Here is a 20575-nt window from a genome sequence, read left to right on the forward strand (position 1 = left end):
GTAACATAAGGCGCCACACACGAGGGAATACGTTGTTGAATGAATGAGAACGAATGAATGAATTCTTAAGCTTTCCCATTCCATTAATGTGTTGGTAAAAGACCAATAAATCTACAAGTTTTCTCTTGTCTGCCATCCGCAAACTACAATTTATCAATGTGATAAATCATGAATAATGCCCATCTTACCGCGACAGCCCGTACAAACGCATTTTATTTCCAGTGTTGCGACTTTTTCGGCATTTAAAGCAGGCGATTATTTTTCTGTGCATATTTTTGACCATTTGTCATAGAAAAGGAAACTCTTATACCTGCAAATCTTCAGAAAATTCTCGTTTGTACGGGACAAACGTTAGACAATTTCATAGAATGCTCTATATGTGCTTTTAATATATGGAGCGCGCGATTTATGTCAAGATTGCTAAACGTGCAAGACTACAACGACAGTGAATTAAATGGTATTTTATCTATTTCAGGCACGGCGCGCAAGAACTACAACTCCGAGCGGCCGTACCGAACCTCGCCGGGCTTTTGGGTGACCCCAGCAGTCCAGTGAGGGATGCGGCGATGCAACTACTAGTGGACATGTACAGACATGTTGGTGAGTGCTCCTATAGAACTACAGCTTTGAGCGGCCGTACCGAACCTCGCCGGGCTTTTGGGTGACCCCAGCAGTCCAGTGAGGGATGCGGCGATGCAACTACTAGTGGACATGTACAGACATGTTGGTGAGTGCTCCTATAGAACTACAGCTTTGAGCGGCCGTACCGAACCTCGCCGGGCTTTTGGGTGACCCCAGCAGTCCAGTGAGGGATGCGGCGATGCAACTACTAGTGGACATGTACAGACATGTTGGTGAGTGCTCCTATAGAACTACAGCTTTGAGCGGCCGTACCGAACCTCGCCGGGCTTTTGGGTGACCCCAGCAGTCCAGTGAGGGATGCGGCAATGCAACTACTAGTGGACATGTACAGACATGTTGGTGAGTGCTCCTATAGAACTACAGCTTTGAGCGGCCGTACCGAACCTCGCCGGGCTTTTGGGTGACCCCAGCAGTCCAGTGAGGGATGCGGCGATGCAACTACTAGTGGACATGTACAGACATGTTGGTGAGTGCTCCTATAGAACTACAGCTTTGAGCGGCCGTACCGAACCTCGCCGGGCTTTTGGGTGACCCCAGCAGTCCAGTGAGGGATGCGGCGATGCAACTACTAGTGGACATGTACAGACATGTTGGTGAGTGCTCCTATAGAACTACAGCTTTGAGCGGCCGTACCGAACCTCGCCGGGCTTTTGGGTGACCCCAGCAGTCCAGTGAGGGATGCGGCGATGCAACTACTAGTGGACATGTACAGACATGTTGGTGAGTGCTCCTATAGAACTACAGCTTTGAGCGGCCGTACCGAACCTCGCCGGGCTTTTGGGTGACCCCAGCAGTCCAGTGAGGGATGCGGCGATGCAACTACTAGTGGACATGTACAGACATGTTGGTGAGTGCTCCTATAGAACTACAGCTTTGAGCGGCCGTACCGAACCTCGCCGGGCTTTTGGGTGACCCCAGCAGTCCAGTGAGGGACGCGGCGATGCAACTACTAGTGGACATGTACAGACATGTTGGTGAGTGCTCCTATAGAACTACAGCTTTGAGCGGCCGTACCGAACCTCGCCGGGCTTTTAGGTGACCCCAGCAGTCCAGTGAGGGACGCGGCGATGCAACTACTAGTGGACATGTACAGACATGTTGGTGAGTGCTCCTATAGAACTACAGCTTTGAGCGGCCGTACCGAACCTCGCCGGGCTTTTAGGTGACCCCAGCAGTCCAGTGAGGGACGCGGCGATGCAACTACTAGTGGACATGTACAGACATGTTGGTGAGTGCTCCTATAGAACTGCAGCTCCGAGCGGCCGTACCGAACCTCGCCGGGCTTTTGGGTGACCCCAGCAGTCCAGTGAGGGATGCGGCCATGCAACTACTAGTGGACATGTACAGACATGTTGGTGAGTGCTCCTATAGAACTACAGCTCCGAGCGGCCGTACCGAACCTCGCCGGGCTTTTGGGTGGCCCCAGCAGTCCAGTGAGGGATGCGGCCATGCAACTACTAGTGGACATGTACAGACATGTTGGTGAGTGCTCCTATAGAACTACAGCTCCGAGCGGCCGTACCGAACCTCGCCAGGCTTTTAGGTGACCCCAGCAGTCCAGTGAGGGATGCGGCCATGCAACTACTAGTGGACATGTACAGACATGTTGGTGAGTGCTCCTATAGAACTACAGCTCCGAGCGGCCGTACCGAACCTCGCCGGGCTTTTGGGTGGCCCCAGCAGTCCAGTGAGGGATGCGGCGATGCAACTACTAGTGGACATGTACAGACATGTTGGTGAGTGCTCCTATAGAACTACAGCTCCGAGCGGCCGTACCGAACCTCGCCAGGCTTTTAGGTGACCCCAGCAGTCCAGTGAGGGATGCGGCCATGCAACTACTAGTGGACATGTACAGACATGTTGGTGAGTGCTCCTATAGAACTACAGCTCCGAGCGGCCGTACCGAACCTCGCCGGGCTTTTAGGTGACCCCAGCAGTCCAGTGAGAGATGCCGCCATGCAACTACTAGTGGACATGTCCAGACATGTTGGTGAGTGCTCCTATAGAACTACAGCTTTGAGCGGCCGTACCGAACCTCGCCGGGCTTTTGGGTGACCCCAGCAGTCCAGTGAGGGATGCGGCCATGCAACTACTAGTGGACATGTACAGACATGTTGGTGAGTGCTCCTATAGAACTACAGCTCCGAGCGGCCGTACCGAACCTCGCCAGGCTTTTAGGTGACCCCAGCAGTCCAGTGAGGGATGCGGCCATGCAACTACTAGTGGACATGTACAGACATGTTGGTGAGTGCTCCTATAGAACTACAGCTTTGAGCGGCCGTACCGAACCTCGCCGGGCTTTTAGGTGACCCCAGCAGTCCAGTGAGAGATGCCGCCATGCAACTACTAGTGGACATGTCCAGACATGTTGGTGAGTGCTCCTATAGAACTACAGCTTTGAGCGGCCGTACCGAACCTCGCCGGGCTTTTGGGTGACCCCAGCAGTCCAGTGAGGGATGCGGCCATGCAACTACTAGTGGACATGTACAGACATGTTGGTGAGTGCTCCTATAGAACTACAGCTCCGAGCGGCCGTACCGAACCTCGCCGGGCTTTTGGGTGGCCCCAGCAGTCCAGTGAGGGATGCGGCGATGCAACTACTAGTGGACATGTACAGACATGTTGGTGAGTGCTCCTATAGAACTACAGCTCCGAGCGGCCGTACCGAACCTCGCCGGGCTTTTGGGTGGCCCCAGCAGTCCAGTGAGGGATGCGGCAATGCAACTACTAGTGGACATGTACAGACATGTTGGTGAGTGCTCCTATAGAACTACAACTCCGAGCGGCCGTACCGAACCTCGCCGGCCTTTTGGGTGACCCCAGCAGTCCAGTGAGGGATGCGGCGATGCAACTACTAGTGGACATGTACAGACATGTTGGTGAGTGCTCCTATAGAACTACAGCTTTGAGCGGCCGTACCGAACCTCGCCGGGCTTTTAGGTGACCCCAGCAGTCCAGTGAGAGATGCCGCCATGCAACTACTAGTGGACATGTCCAGACATGTTGGTGAGTGCTCCTATAGAACTACAGCTTTGAGCGGCCGTACCGAACCTCGCCGGGCTTTTGGGTGACCCCAGCAGTCCAGTGAGGGATGCGGCCATGCAACTACTAGTGGACATGTACAGACATGTTGGTGAGTGCTCCTATAGAACTACAGCTCCGAGCGGCCGTACCGAACCTCGCCAGGCTTTTAGGTGACCCCAGCAGTCCAGTGAGGGATGCGGCCATGCAACTACTAGTGGACATGTACAGACATGTTGGTGAGTGCTCCTATAGAACTACAGCTTTGAGCGGCCGTACCGAACCTCGCCGGGCTTTTAGGTGACCCCAGCAGTCCAGTGAGAGATGCCGCCATGCAACTACTAGTGGACATGTCCAGACATGTTGGTGAGTGCTCCTATAGAACTACAGCTTTGAGCGGCCGTACCGAACCTCGCCGGGCTTTTGGGTGACCCCAGCAGTCCAGTGAGGGATGCGGCCATGCAACTACTAGTGGACATGTACAGACATGTTGGTGAGTGCTCCTATAGAACTGCAGCTCCGAGCGGCCGTACCGAACCTCGCCGGGCTTTTGGGTGACCCCAGCAGTCCAGTGAGGGACGCGGCCATGCAACTACTAGTGGACATGTACAGACATGTTGGTGAGTGTTCCTATAATGAATTTTTGAAATATTGATATACAAAATTGGGAAGAATAAATTGACAGCACTTGGAAAAAAAAGGGTTAAGAAGCTTAAATCATAGACGTTAAGATTTATACAAAAACCCGGGAAAAATATGCTCTACGATATTCTAACAATAATTTAAAATCTTTAAAGTACGACGATCATAATCGAGATAGGAAGAGGACACCATTTTCAACATTTTACTTATTGAACTTACAGCTTGGCGATAATCTGAGCAATTTTACGATTTTACTCACTTTTTACGGTGTGCTTTTTTTTAGGACGGTAAAAGGGCGTTTTCAGAAATAAATATCGAAGACCCGATTCTCACAGATCCCGGTGTTTTTGGGTTCTTTCAACTCACAATCACCAGCATATTCAATTCTGATGATAAAATAAAATGTCCCAAAAATTTGTATGAAAATTGTACATTCCACTACGTCACGCACATACAAGTGAAAATTTTTTTCATACTAAAACGTGACGTAATGGAATGGACATTTTGGGACATCTTTTTTTAATTGTGGGATGGAGAATGCTGTCGATTCTGAGTAGAATGAGCCCAAGACCGTCCAGATGTGAAAGAATCTGGTTTTCAATATTTATTTCTGAAAACGCCAATAACGGGACCCTATTACTGAGACTCCACTGTCCGTCTGTCTGTCACCAGGCTGTATTTCATGAACCGTGATACCAAGACAGTTGAAATTTTCACAGATGATGTATTTCTGTTGCCGCTATGACAACAAATACTAAAAAGTACGGAACTCTACGCTGGGCGAGTCCGACTCGCACTTGTACGGTTTTTTTTACTGACAAAGTGGGTTTGCCAGAGTATAAATGCATTATTCTACTGTCCACAGGTGAAAGACTGAGAGCCGACCTGAAGAAGAAGGAACTGGTGCCGGCGCAGAAGCTGGCGCTGCTGGAGCAGAAGTTCGACGAGGTCCGGGAAGCGGGCCTATTACTGCCCACTGGTAAATAGCATATTCTTTCATTCTCGTGAGATTGTTGAGAGCAGGTTCGATAATAGGGTAGATGACAAATTTTCATTTATGGTATCAACCAGGTTTGTTTTTAGGATTAAGTAGTAGTAGTAAACACTTTATTGCTCAAAACAAGTACAGTCAACTGTAAAAATATAGGTGCACAAATCATCTCAAAAATATGTCCCATAACTCTTATGTCAGTGAATTAAGAACTATGGGACATATTTTTGAATAAGTTGGCTACACCTATTATTTTACAGTTGACTGTACATAACACACAGAGAATACAGTGAATGTGTGCAAAGGCGAACTTATCCCGTTAAGGGATCTCTTCCAGTTAACCTTTAAGTAACTGAGAGATACATATAAAATGATTAAATGTCTATATGGGACCCATTGCATTAAAGTAATACAAAAGTCAGAAATGATAGTCAAAATCCGACAGTTGATTTGGTCAAATTGTGTTTTTTGAAAAACTAATTATAGCCAGCCTTTTATGAATGTAGTATGATACCTTAGGGTATGGTGCTTTACGCACACTAGCGTCCCTTCCCCTCCCCCTGACGCAACCCCCCCTTTTTGCATGAAATATGTCCCGGTTCACAGTTTTTTACATTTTTTGAGGAAAGTATACATTTTAGGAAAAAAGTGTCAATGAAAGAAATAATCCTTAATAAATTCTTAATAAAAAAGGGTTATATTAATTGTTTTATATGATGCACCATATTCATGTATTAGCTTGTCAAAATTCGAAATAACATAGTTTTTACTTAGGGTTCGAAACTGATTTATTATACACGGTGTAACATGAGGAAACCAAATAATTTTAACAGCGTATTCCTGATCATATTTAGAGACCAAGTTGTCCTCAGTGGCGTGCCTAGGGTTTTGGAGTAGGGCAAGCCGAAAGATATGTTTTCGTAATAACTGTCCAATCTTCACTCTTCGGACTCAAATGCATCTGCTAACGTATCGAGGCGAGCTAATCATAGCGCACTGAGGGCATACTATTACTAGATAGAATATTACAAACATATCAGCAATTGCATACCCCCGGTGCTTTGATAAAAGCCGTTTAATTTATTTAAGTGAATTTCATTTGTATATACAATATTAACAAATTTACACGATAATAATTTACATACAGTTGTGCTGTGCGGTTAGAACAATCTTTTTGTTAGACAAATAGCTCGAGCTTGGTTTGTCGCTTTGAACATGTTTTTCTAGAACGCCGTCATATTTTGATAGCAACGATACAAGTTCCAAAAAATTGCCCCTATTTAATGAAGTGTTTGACTCATCGTGTCCTCTAAAAGGAAGTTCTTGCTGTGCTAAATGGCACACAATATCGACTAACCTCTGAAAAACACTACGATTGTTGTCAACACGCATGTTATGATTTGATATTTCTTCTGATAATTGGCGCGACAAAGAGGCCTCGATCCTTTGTTTCCCAAAATTGCTAAAAGAAATCACTGCACACATATGTTTACCGGAATTCATGTGCCTCTTTATCGCTCCAGATAAATTATTTAAATCGTTATAGCCAGAAGTAATCCAAACGTTAATGTCGTTCGAAAAAAATATGCAACACCAGCAATACATCTTATTTGTATGGGAACAACCAACAATCCAATGAGTATTGTAGACGGCCCTACAGATATTTCTCTGACGCGACTGACTTGACTGAGAAATACACAAGTCGGGTGTTGGTTTTGCCGCGGAAATTATGTCCCGTTTTTCGACAAAGTTGAAATGCGTCCACGTTTTGGTTGACTAAAACGTGGACGCATTTCAAACCGTCACAAGGAACCACTTCTTGATCCATTGTTAACACTTATTAAACTAAACGCCACAACAATGAACAAATCCACATTCACTATTTAATCAAATTCACTTAAACAAACTTTCGTTACTTTCGTCTCGACCACTGACTGACTCGGCTCGACCGACTAAATAAGTAATAATACACTTGAAGTAAACGCGAACGCGCGCTCGTGCGAACTTATGCAGCTTACTTCACTCCAAACAAAAGCCAAGCTTAAATCGCCTTATAAAATTGCTATACATACCAACAAATAGTTACATCGTTCTTTGGCGGTTTGTAGGCTGATAGTGCCCAGAGCGGGACGAAAAAGCAAGCACGGTTGCAAGCCAACGAGTGCGAGTACGAGCAGGATAGCTAGAACATCCTACGCATGATTTCTTTCGCGCGGACGAGACGCCACGCCGCGGCAAAATTTTGCAACACGCTCGTGCCGCGGTTCGAGGCCGCTGTGGCTTGAATTTAATAATACGGGTTCGTTTGGCGCGCGATTTTAAAATAATCTTTATTGATCTTATCACTACGTAATTTCGGTAAGGCAATTAGTTTGCATTAGGGCAAGCCCGGCTTTTGGGCTTGTATGGGAGTCACGCCACTGGTTGTCCTATAAACTTTTTTTGAAGTTCGCCTAGTTTCAGAGTTAATACCAATAAAAAAAAAAACAAGTTTTTATTGTTACATAGTGCAAAACGTCTTTTTGATGGCGATGTTGCTACTATGGGATTTAGTCTAAATATCCTTATTGATAGATGTCAAAAAGTGACAAGTAACACTTTGCAAAAACTAAGTTTTACGAAAAAAAAAGTAAAAATCCATTTTAAGTGACAAGTTTACCAATAGCATTTACTTTATTTTAATATTATTTTAATATCCATATTATTGTGATAAATTGTTCATTTGCTATATATTTTACTAGATTTTGTTATAAAATTCAACATGTCGCTGCCCCAATATTGGGTTCTATGTTACATTTTTAAGATAGTTGAAATTCGACTTAATGTCACTATGACAATGTTCAAATTTCAGTTCGATAAAAGTGAAACATAGAACCCTGTAATATTGGGGCAGCGATGTGTCATCATCCCTATTGTATAATGTTGTGTTGTAGCGAACGCGGGCGTGGACGAGGCGGACTACGTGTCGCGCACCACGGCGCGGCGCCACTTCGCCTCCGCCGGCCGCGGCCGCGAGCCCGACTCCGGGGCAAACACGCCGGGTCAGTAACTCATTACTACACTATTTCACTCAAAATAACTGCACTCCCGTTGCCAGGGAGGTTTCGGGATTATACTGAGCAACTTTTACTATGGGACCAACCCCGAAATCGCGAAAAAAAAATTACCCTCCCATAGAAAATAGACCAGCCAAAATGTATGAACAAGCCAAATTTTTTTTTGGCGACCTCGGGGTTGGTCCCATAGTAACAGTTGCTCAATATAATCCCAAAACCTCCCAGGTAACGGGAATGTAGTTATTTTTTAGCCACCCTGTATAATTTCATTCAATCAATACCGGGTGTGATCTATAACCCGAGCAAAAAATTTATAGAAGTGCTACAATTGCTACCATCACTTTATTACGTTATCATTGCTACACTTATATTTCTGATTCCGAACATTTCACAGCAATTGACAACATTTCAATGCTATTTGTTAACACATTCAGCGCACAGAACCCTACTGTCGTAGCGACTATGCGCTCCATACGGCAAAGACGTGGATACGCGCTACGAGCGTAACCCGTAGCATTTAGTAGCAATGAATGTGTAAACATTATTTTTTATAATGGTCTTGACTGAAGGAAATGTTGTTAATTCAAGATCCATTCAACTTCAATTTCTAAACCTAAATTGATTTTAACTTTACTCCAAGCTGGTCTAACGCATAATCTCTCTTTTCCTAACATGTTCACCACGGGGCCGCACCGTTTAACCGACTGCGACTAATCCATCCAACGTGGGACTACATCTTCTTACTTATATATTAACTTATCATTTACTCTACTTTATACTTATCTATTTCACGATATTTTTTTACAATGCTTTTTTATGAAATCACGATAAAACATTTAAAAACTCATTACGGTGAATTTGATATCAAAATTACGATTTATTCCTCTATCATATAAATTTATATTATATTAACATATCATTTATTATTTTTATATACGTATCTATTTTATAATATTTTTTATCTGTTTTGTCTCAAAATGTTCCATTCAACATCAAAATTTTGACTATCTTATATCACTTGCTTTTTCTTTCAAATATCATTAAAAAAAATCGAAAACTCCCTTGCAAAATCCATAATTCTCAACATTTCTGACCACGATGAATCTCTTATCTGTATAATTTAATATCATATACATTTCTATCCATATACATTCATCATATATCATATGTATTGGCATATATAGCGTGTGAAGTACCAAAGAGGACTGTCGCTGGATTGTATAGTCTGCCGTCGGCGAATAGGAAACCACCGCCGCCGACCAAACTCAATAGTGCTACTAGTGGTAAGTACCTACATAACTGAGAATAAACCCATAGTCTAATAAAACATGGTCTTCCATTCCCAGAGTGACACGGGCCTACGTCACAACAACATGGCCGCTATATATAGCGCTATCGCATATTATCATATAGCGCTGTCGCATGATGACGTAGGCGCGTGTCAGTTAGGTGACCTAGAAAAGACGGGAATGGAGTACCAGGCGGAGTATATTATTATACCATGAATAAACCATACTGGAGAGTCCTTAAATTGTAATGTTTTCTTTTTTATGCCTTAATTACTTATATTAATTAAACTGCAATCATACTGATAACATTATCACCTTCTTAGCGTTGTCCCAGCTTTTTGTCACAACTCATTTAGGTTCATTTTGCAACCTAATTTTAAGATTTTATGAATCTATTTACAGTACATAATTTTTATAAACACAACTTTTTTTAGGGTTCCATACCCAAAGGGTAAAACGAAAACGGGACCCTATTACTAAGACTCCGCTGTCCGTCCGTCCGTCTGTCTGTCACCAGGCTGTATCTCACGAACCGTGATAGCTAGACAGTTGAAATTCACAGATGATGTATTTCTGTTGCCGCTATAACAACAAATACTAAAAAAAAACCGGGCAAGTGCGAGTCGGACTCGCGCACCAAGGGTTCCGTACCATAATGCAAAAAAAAAAACGGAAAAAAATGCAAAAAAAACGGTCACCCATCCAAGTACTGACCACGCCCGACGTTGCTTAACTTTGGTCAAAAATCACGTTTGTTGTATGGGAGCCCCATTTAAATCTTTATTTTATTCTGTTTTTAATATTTGTTGTTATAGCGGCAACAGAAATACATCATCTGTGAAAATTTCCACTGTCTAGCTGTCACGGTTCGTGAGATACAGCCTGGTGACAGACAGACGGACGGACGGACGGATGGACGGACGGACGGACGGACAGGGAAGTCTTAGTAATAGGGTTCCGTTTTACCCTTTGGGTACGGAACCCTAAAAACAGAATAAAATAAAGATTTAAGTGGGGCCCCCATACAACAAATGTGATTTTTGACCGAAGTTAAGCAACGTCGGGCGGGGTCAGTACTTGGATGGGTGACCGTTTTTTTTTTGCCGTTTTTTGCATTATGGTACGGAACCCTTCGTGCGCGAGTCCGACTCGCACTTGCCTGGTTTTTAAGAATGGAATTACCATTGCTATTTGGCCTTCCAACCCTGAGGGTAAACTAGGCCGTATTGGGATTAATCCTGTTTACTCGTGATGATTTTTTTTTTCATTAAAAATTGACTGACATATTAAATTTTATTTTAAGTTTTACTCATTCACGACTGCTTTGGGCAGTCAGACATAATCTAATGAGCGAGAAAGAGATCGCGTTAAACGTGTTAAGAGGCCCACTGATTAACAGTCCGCCGGACGGTATCGGCCTGTCAGTTGTTCGGAACTGTCAAAATTTTGTTCTAACTGACAGGCCGATCCGGCAGTCCGAACGAACTGCCGGTCCGGCGGACTGTTAATCAGTGGGCCCCTTTAATCGTTGTCAAACATCGGTTTTGTCAGACAATGAGATTTTTTGCGTAATGCTCTATCAATTGTGTCGTTTTAAACCCACGAGAAACTTCTCATGTAGAATTATTTCTAATTAGAAATAATACTGTTCAAAAATGAAAAGACAATTTCCTTACAGTGTCATCGGGCACTTCGGGGTCGGGCTTGGGCGGCGAGGCCGGCGCGGTGTCGGTGGAGGCCTTCGAGGCCGCCATGGCCGCCACCGCGCCCGCCGCCATCTACGGCGTCCGCGGCCTCGACGACTTGTGCCGACATGCCGCCGCGCTGCTCGGCGACAAGGGGGCAGAGTGGGAGAGGAGAGTCGACGCTGTAAGTCACTACACCCCCACCACTATACTCTGTATCTTTAGGTAGTATAAAAGTAAACAAAATATACCCTCAAATGGCTCCTTAAATGCCCGGTTCACATTATTCCAGTCCAATGATCCAGCGGGCTAATCCAGTCCAGTGCTGGACTGGAACATATTGTTTACATTATTCCAGTCTGGGATTGTTTACATTATACGCGCTGGATTGGGTGAGCTGGAATGAAAAGTTGACGGTCTCTCCAGTCACTGGACTGGAATGCTCACTGGAATGGGTACATTCCAGTGCATGCCAGTGTCGGTTCACATTACTCCAGTAGCATTATTCCAGCACTGGATTGGATTGCTGGACTGGAATTCTACTGGAATAATGTGAACCGGCCATAAGCCAGTTGAGGGTAGATGAAAAAATTACATGGTCAAATAATGTAGGTTAAAGTCAGGTCGTTCAGTGACAGACCCAAGCAGTCTTGTATTTGTTCCGTTAACCAATAAATGTTATAACTACCCGAAAATGTACAAATTGTTTACTTTTATTTAAATACCTAAAGATACAGAGTATAAGTTGATGCTGATATTTGATTGAACAATGTACCTTTTCACCTCAGCAGCTCGAACAAGGGTACTTTGCTTCTTAAAAACAGTGAGCGGCATGCGATTTTGCTCACTGAGTCATTTTGTCTCACTCAGTGAGCGATTTTGCTCACTGAGTGAGACAAAATGACATTCAAGTGACCTTTATAGTCAAATGTCATTTCAACATGCGGGGTCTAATACAAGTTCGATACTTGGGTTCTATTATCTCTGTCCCTCTAGGTATGTTCTCACTGCTTAGGGTGAAAAATTTTGTGTACTACACGATCAAACTTTGATCTCTTGTTGTACAATAGTTATTTGTACAACAAGAGATCAAAGTTTGATATTTCTTCGAGTGCTTATTTTGAGTCCCGTGCAAGCGAAAGATTCTATAATAGATTCACGAGCGTAGCGAGTGAATCTAATTTAGAATCTTGAGCGTAGTAAGGGATTCAAAAGCGCACGAGATGTAAATAACTTTGATCTCGTGTAGTACACAAAATTTTTCACCCTAAGCAGTGAGAACATACCTAGAGGGACAGAGATAATAGAACCCAAGTATATCGAACTTGTATTAGACCCCGCATGTTGAAATGACTATAAAGGTCACTTGAATGTCATTTTGTCTCACTCAGTGAGCAAAATCGCATTTTGCTCACTGAGTGAGACAAAATGACTCAGTGAGCAAAATCGCATTTTGCTCACTGTTTTTAAGAAGCAAAGTACCCTTGTTCGAGCTGCTTAGGTGAAAATAACTATATAACAACGGGATAAGTCTTATCACGCGATGTCGTGCGAGGTCTTCATCGCCTTCGTGGCTTCCGCGCCCGCCGCCGCCTATGAGCTTATAGGCCTCGATGATTTGTGTACTGTGTCACAGAATAAATAATAGTACTAGGTACAGAAGACTCACTCTCTAACAAAACGCGTCTGAGACGATCAGGACAGATATGGCCGCTAGGTGGCGACAGGGCCACGCGCGGCTTAAGGCTATAGCCACCAAAATTGGTGTGGAACGGATGTACTTGTAGCTACCTGTAGCAGAGCGATGAAATCGCGGAGTGAGCCACGCCTGACTGTGTAGACATGGTGTTGGTAATAGTTTCAACGTTATGGGGGCAATTTTTCAAAGACTGCTAGAATCCTAGAATGTCTGCTAGAAGAAAGACACCCTATAGAATTATGATTGATATTGACCCGATATCGCGTCCGTAAAACTTCAGGGGTTCAGTGAACATGTTTGCTAAAAATCTGTAGTGGTTAAAAATATTACCTTGCAATCAAATTGTAACTGCATTTCTTTTCCAGCTAAAGAAAATCCGTTCCCTACTGACGGCCAACGCGCACGCGCAGTACCCGACGGAGTTCGCGGCGCATCTGAAGGAGCTCTCCGTGCCTTTTCTAGTCGTCATCAAGGACCTCCGGAGTCAGGTAAGCGAGCTGCTAAATTACATGGACACATAAATATACGAGTAATAGGGTATTTTCCTACTAGTCGACTCGGTTACTTTTTTAGAACTGTCAAAACGAGTTGCTAATATGGAATTTATATGAAACATTACATAGTGACGTCACGGTCAATCCACTTACTTTTTATATTCCTATCCCATTTATTAAATAGAACTTGTGTTTAAAAATTACTCCTATCTGTGTTTTTCTAATAATTATCTGGTGCTTTATTTCATGCATGGTGTAAAATAATTTATTTGACATACAGTATAATACCCTATTGTATGAATATAATTCATTCATAAAATAGGTGTACAATACAACTAACTAATACTCTTATTAAAAAAATGCGGTTCCCACTGACAGACAAAGTTATTTAAAATTTTGCACTACTTTAATCTTAAATAAATTAACAAATTAATGATATTTATTTACCATCACAAAAACAATGAATTGCAAGTACCTACAATCAAAAATCAGGTAGACTTTACAATATTTGTGTAGTAAAATGGATGAGACTCAGCGAGACCGCTGATTTTCGGGCCCCGACCAAAAAAACTTAAAGCTATTACTTAACTAAGTTATTTAACAACTAACTAACTATCTTTGACATGTAAACCGGTTTTATCAAATAAATGACTATGACTAACTTACTAACTAATAAAACTTCCGTGAGACACAGACATATTAAATATATTAAGTACGGGTCACTGATGAGTAGGGTGGGTCATTTTTACTTTTTTTTAATTTAATAGGGGGCACAATTAAAAAAAGGTGCCATTTGGTAATTAATTATTGCACGTATTTTTATTTTATTTTTAGCTTTAATTTAACTGCCTCCGGATTGTAGTCAAAGTTTTTGTTAAATGTATGGACATTATGAAAAAAAATGTTTCTTTTTGAGTATTTTTTTATTTATTTATTGGCTCTGAACCTTTACCATGCTATTTCGAGCTAATAATGGTATAACTTTTTAGCTAAAGTTTGAATAAAGAGACGATACATAAATATACTCCGCAGACCATACAAAATATAATAATATTTATACGAAAACTTTGAAATGGATCCGGAGGCAGAAAATGAATTCCGATTACAGAATAATTTGAAATACTGTATATTGGCATTATTACGCAACTTTTTGTAACTGTGCCCGAAGGATAACTAATACTTTTTTTTTCTCCATACACGAGTGACCCACCCTACTGATGAGTGACCCGTTCTTAATATATTTAACTTACTAACGTAAGTAGACAAGGGACGTGTTGCATAATAAACTACAACTAATATAACAAGCGGAACTCTTTTCTAATTTCACTTATAATAAATATATTTTATTAATCTTACTAATTAGTTGTGTCTTCTTCTTCTTCCTCGCGTTATCCCGGCATTTTGCCACAGCTGATGGGAGTCTGGGGTCCACTTGACAACTAATCCCAAGAATTGGCATAGGCACTAGTTTTTACGAAAGCGACTGCCATCTGGCCTTCCAACCCAGAAGGTAAACTAGGCCTTATTGGGATTAGTCTGGTTTCCTCACGATGTTTTCCTTCACCGAAAAGCGACTGGTAAATATCAAATGACATTCCGTACATAAGTTCCGAAAAACTCATTGGTACGAGCCGGGGTTTGAACCCGCGACCTCCAGATTGCAAGTCGCACGCTCTTACCGCTAGGCCACCAGCGCTTTTACTAATTAGTTGTGTATGGATGGTTATTTGATTGACAGTGTTATGTTTTAATTACCAGGTGGTCCGGGAAGCGTGTATCACCATCGCGCACATGGCTAAAGTACTCAAGAACAAACTGGAGCAGTTCAGTTTGTACATACTACAGGAGCTCATCAACCTCATACAGAATGCCGCCAAGGTAAAGTTATCCAAATTACTAAATTGTCTGTTACTAGGGTTCCGTACCCAAACGGACGGAAAACGTAAGAAAGGGACCCCTATTACTATTACTCCACTGTCCGTCTGTCTGCCACCAGGCTGTATGAACCGTGATAGCTAGGCAGTTGAAATTTTCACAGATGATGTATTTCTGTTGCCGCTATATAACAAAAATACAAAAAAAAAAAACAATAAAATAAATATGTTAGAGGGGCTCCCATACAAAAGTGATTTTTACTGCCGGTTTTTAGCGTAATGGGACGGAACCCTTCGTGCGTGAATTGTCTTGATGCATATTTGTTAAGTTGAATAAGTTTTTGGCAAAAATTTCATTTTTGGTACAAGCTTTTTTCGCTGACTGTACTTTTCTTACGACAGACAACTAATACTCATCGAGACAATTCTAAAAACCCCTAACACAATTAGGTTGCGTTGTTTCATCACAGAGTTCCTATGGCCACCTCCTGTCTCCATCATCAGATCAATTCGACAGTACCATATTATTGTATTGTCATCAGAACTACATACAGCTGCCAATTTTCATGACGCTACGATCCTTGGAAGATGGTTAAATTAGTTACCTTAGATTCCATTACATAGTTAGTTATACATACAGGTCGACCTAATAAAAGCTTGTTAAAAACCAGTACAGTTAGCGACACAAAGCTTGTATCGAAAATATTTTTTTTGCCTAAATGACTTTATCTGTCTCTTCTTCTACCTCGGTCCCTCATTGCTGAGGATCGCGACCATGTATGCTCCGTCTCCACAGTGTGCGATCATAGGCCATATGGGTCACGCACTGCATGTTGCCACCAACCACCCTCTTCACTACATCAGACCATCTCGTGGGTGCTTTTCCCACTCGCTTGCCTTCTATTTGGCCCAAGATAATCTGCCTTTCTAGGTCGTGCTTTTTAGAGCGCATAGATTTTTGTCTGTACACACACTAATAAAATCATTTTTCTCAAAAATGGACGGCAAAGTCGACTTTGCCGTTTAAAAAGTAGGTCGCGAAGCGCGTAGTTTATGGTCAGTCAAAAATTAAAAAGTTAAAAACATTGCAGTCTCGATTTTGGGACTGCAATGTTGCATACAAATTCCATTATTTGTCGAGTTCCAAACTTTTTAAAAGTTAAAATGGCCATATCAAATGAAGGCACAGGCCCATTAAACAGCCAAACAGATGATTAGTACCGCGACTATTTAGCTGTCTCAAATAGGTTGGCGTATTTTCGGCAGAAAAATACACTTCTATTTTTTTATTAAAAAAATAAAAAGGCGGCATAGCTAATTTTTTCAATTGTTTCTACTTTTTTCTGTGAAAATATATACGTAAGAACGTTGCTTTTGTAAAATATTTCTATGATATTTATATTTCTTGCACCATTTTTGAGAAAAGCACTATATATGACTCGGCTGGAAGGCTACTTGCTGGCTTCGGATTCAATTAAACGGACTCCCAAGGTCGTCCGTTTAAAACGAATCCTCAGCCTGCAAGTAGCTACTTCCGAGCCTCGACAATAATGTACTATTTATTCCCAGGTGGTATCATCAGCAGGCACCGTATGCGTGCGGTACATCGTGACATACGTGCACTGCCCGCGCCTAGTGCCCGTCGTCGCCACCAACTTGACCACGAACAAGTCCAAAGAGATACGCTCTACCTTAAGGTAACCCCCTACAATTAGCCTCATGCATGAAGTTTATATTTGAACGAAATATTTATGAAGTGAAAACTTCTTTAGCGGCGCTAGGCACTTTTTGAGGTGGGGAAAAATGATAAACTCGAGACAGCGTAAGGCGATCACGTGACCGTAAGGGTTAGATGGCCACTCATTTAGATGGCATTTAAATCAATAAAGAAAAACTGAATTACATTACATGAAAAAGGTTCTAATCTTGTACGGGTTGAAATACGAGGATCTCACAGTTACATTCTAACTTTATATCACTCAAATATAATTCAATAAAGCTACATCTTGATGAAATCGCTAATAAAAGTGAACTCTAGTACTGGTGAATAAAACTCAAAATATTCTGACCAAATATATTTAGATGCGAGGTCTGCAAGGTAACTTTACAATTTCTATTCGAATTTTAAACAATTAACGCTACAAATTTGAATTTCAAATTTTAAACAAGATCACTGACCAGCAATTTCGGAACTAAAGTTTTTCAATAGAAAGGAGGATGGGTCAATTATACATAGTGCTGCAGACATTTTGGACTAGTCATTGAGTTTTCTCTTCTGTCGGCACTCCCGGAGTGCAACTAGTTTTATTTTATTCAGATGTTTGTTGCCGGTATATCATGTTACAAATGCATTTCCGTTATTAAGTTATCATTTAATTGCTTAAAATAATAAACAAAAAGTACAATATTTGCCCGCGAACAGCTAGTGAGCGAAACGCAACGCCATTAGTCGAAAAGTCACGTGACGTCACTGGTTTAAACAAATTGTTAAGACCAACCAAGAGTGAAAGAGATGGCATTATGACCTGACTCGCCACTAAGTAGCAAACGTCAGTTGCGTTCACACCGAGTGACGTCATCAGTTATTTTAGTACAGTAGTGGTACTGATAATTCCGCTACTCGATGCTAGATGTCGACTGCGAAAATAATAGTCGTTTTGGTACCAAAACTGATGTATGGAGTGAGCACTCTATTCTTACTATATTTCTCTGGTAGTGACGATATTTTTCTTGTTTCGATTTTCATATGTTGTAATTTTCTTGTTACAGTGAAATCCTAGTGCTAATGCTGGAAAAATGGTCTCAACCAGCCATCGAGAAACAACTACCCGTAGTCAGAGACGCCATCCGCCGCGCCTGTATAGACGCGGACAGTACCGCCAGAACTTATGGACGCAGGTACACTCTTATCTTATAATATATGTGGGCTACAGCCCTACCCACTAATTAAGCCCCTCAATGCAGTGTGTTCGAAAAAATAAAAACCGGGCAAGTGCGAGTCGGACTCGCGCACGAAGGGTTCCGTACCATAATGAAAAAAAAAACTGAAAAAAATGCAAAAAAAAAACGGTCACCCATCCAAGTACTGACCACGCCCGACGTTGCTTAACTTTGGTCAAAAATCACGTTGTATGGGAGCCCCATTTAAATCTTTATTTTATTCTGTTTTTAGTATTTGTTGTTATAGCGGCAACAGAAATACATCATCTGTGAAAATTTCAACTGTCTAGCTATCACGGTTCGTGAGATACAGCCTGGTGACAGACGGACGGACGGACGGACGGACGGACTGCGAAGTCTTAGTAATAGGGTCCCGTTTTACCTTTTGGGTACGGAACCCTAAAAATGTGGAAATAGTTCTAGTACCTTTACCACGAGCTTGTCACATATTCGCTACCGTGTGCGTAACTTACTTTTTATGCCACTCGCTCGAGCGAGATGTATAGAAAGTAAGTTACGCAGACGTCAGCGAATGTTCTGGCCTTCTCTAGCGATAACTCCCATCATCGTCATCATCATAATTGTGGGCGCCATATTTTTAATTTTAAAGCCAAAATATCTCGGCCCGGTTGTTATGTCACTCTTGACTCTTGGCAGGCGTGGCTCACTCCGCGATTTAGGCGCATCGGTACAAGAACAGTCAGCAACAGAAGTTGCTAAGCGGGCGAGGTGTTCAAAATTACCTTGACACGCTCTTATTCTCTTAACAATAAAGTCGCGTCAAGATCATTTTGAACACCTCGCCCGCTTAGCAACTTCAGCTGCTGACTGTACATGCGGCCCACACCAATTCTGGCGTCTAGCAGTAGTAGTGTTTGAACACCGCCACGGAACAGACGCCAGCTTGCGCTTGTGCCACCTAGCTGTCATATCTGTCGTAATAGACGCGTTTTGTTAGAGTGAACCTTCTGTACCTAGTACTATTGTTTATTCTGTGCTCTCGGTTATCTACTACGACGTTTTAATATGAACCCGTTTTTCAGAGCATACTGGGCCTACAAGCGAGCGTTCCCCGCCGACGCCGAGCAGCTGTTCGCTCGTCTGGACGCGGCCGCGCAGAAACAACTCGAACGAGAGAGGAACGTCGGCAGCGTCGACAGTTTGCAACACGTCGGCACCGGTCAGTACCCTATTGTCGACATGCTACCAATGGTTGACACCATCAAATACAAGCGAGCGTTCCCCGCCGACGCCGAGCAGCTGTTCGCTCGTCTGGACGCGGCCGCGCAGAAACAACTCGAGCGAGAGAGGAACGTCGGCAGCGTCGACAGTTTGCAACACGTCGGCACCGGTCAGTACCCTATTGTCGACATGCTACCAATGGTTGACACCATCAAATACAAGCGAGCGTTCCCCGCCGACGCCGAGCAGCTGTTCGCTCGTCTGGACGCGGCCGCGCAGAAACAACTCGAGCGAGAGAGGAACGTCGGCAGCGTCGACAGTTTGCAACACGTCGGCACCGGTCAGTACCCTATTGTCGACATGCTACCAATGGTTGACACCATCAAATACAAGCGAGCGTTCCCCGCCGACGCCGAGCAGCTGTTCGCTCGTCTGGACGCGGCCGCGCAGAAACAACTCGAGCGAGAGAGGAACGTCGGCAGCGTCGACAGTTTGCAACACGTCGGCACCGGTCAGTACCCTATTGTCGACATGTCACCAATGGTTGACACCATCAAATACAAGCGAGCGTTCCCCGCCGACGCCGAGCAGCTGTTCGCTCGTCTGGACGCGGCCGCGCAGAAACAACTCGAACGGGAGAGAAACGTCGGCAGCGTCGACAGTTTGCAGCACGTCGGCACCGGTCAGTACCCTATTCTCGACATGCCACCAATGGTTGACACCTAAAAATCATTATAGATGACATGCAATTCATCCAAAACTACAAAATATTCTTTATTCTCAAACAACAGCTAGTAAAACCAGGGAGTGCTCCCAGTACTGGTTTTTTTAAACAAATACAGTACCGGAACCGGGAATTCCCGGTTCTCGCCATACCAACTCAGTACCGGGAGCATTCCCTAGCTAAAAACCATGAAATAATAGGGGATATTACTGCAATGTTCTGCCGCCAGGGTGCAGCACTACCGACTCAGTAAATTCATAGACTAACTTATACATACTGTGCCTTAAACTGTTTTTTTGACAAGTTTTCACAGACAATAAAATATGACATTGATGC

At 43.2% G+C, this 20575-nt stretch overlaps 1 protein-coding gene across 1 annotated transcript in view; it reads left to right on the forward strand.

Annotated features, from left to right (window-relative positions):
• Positions 1-20575, forward strand: part of LOC134802851 (CLIP-associating protein) — an 85011-nt gene that overhangs the window by 13163 nt on the left and 51273 nt on the right. The window contains exons 6-15 of the mRNA XM_063775588.1: positions 476-600; positions 5171-5284; positions 8230-8337; positions 9537-9635; positions 11320-11510; positions 13391-13513; positions 15278-15397; positions 16963-17090; positions 18163-18291; positions 19377-19513. Of these exons, the coding sequence (XP_063631658.1) occupies positions 476-600; positions 5171-5284; positions 8230-8337; positions 9537-9635; positions 11320-11510; positions 13391-13513; positions 15278-15397; positions 16963-17090; positions 18163-18291; positions 19377-19513 (1274 nt within the window). The remainder of the gene's footprint in view (positions 1-475; positions 601-5170; positions 5285-8229; positions 8338-9536; positions 9636-11319; positions 11511-13390; positions 13514-15277; positions 15398-16962; positions 17091-18162; positions 18292-19376; positions 19514-20575) is intronic.

Source organism: Cydia splendana, chromosome 25 (genome assembly GCF_910591565.1).
Source record: "Cydia splendana chromosome 25, ilCydSple1.2, whole genome shotgun sequence".
NCBI lineage: Eukaryota > Metazoa > Arthropoda > Insecta > Lepidoptera > Tortricidae > Cydia > Cydia splendana.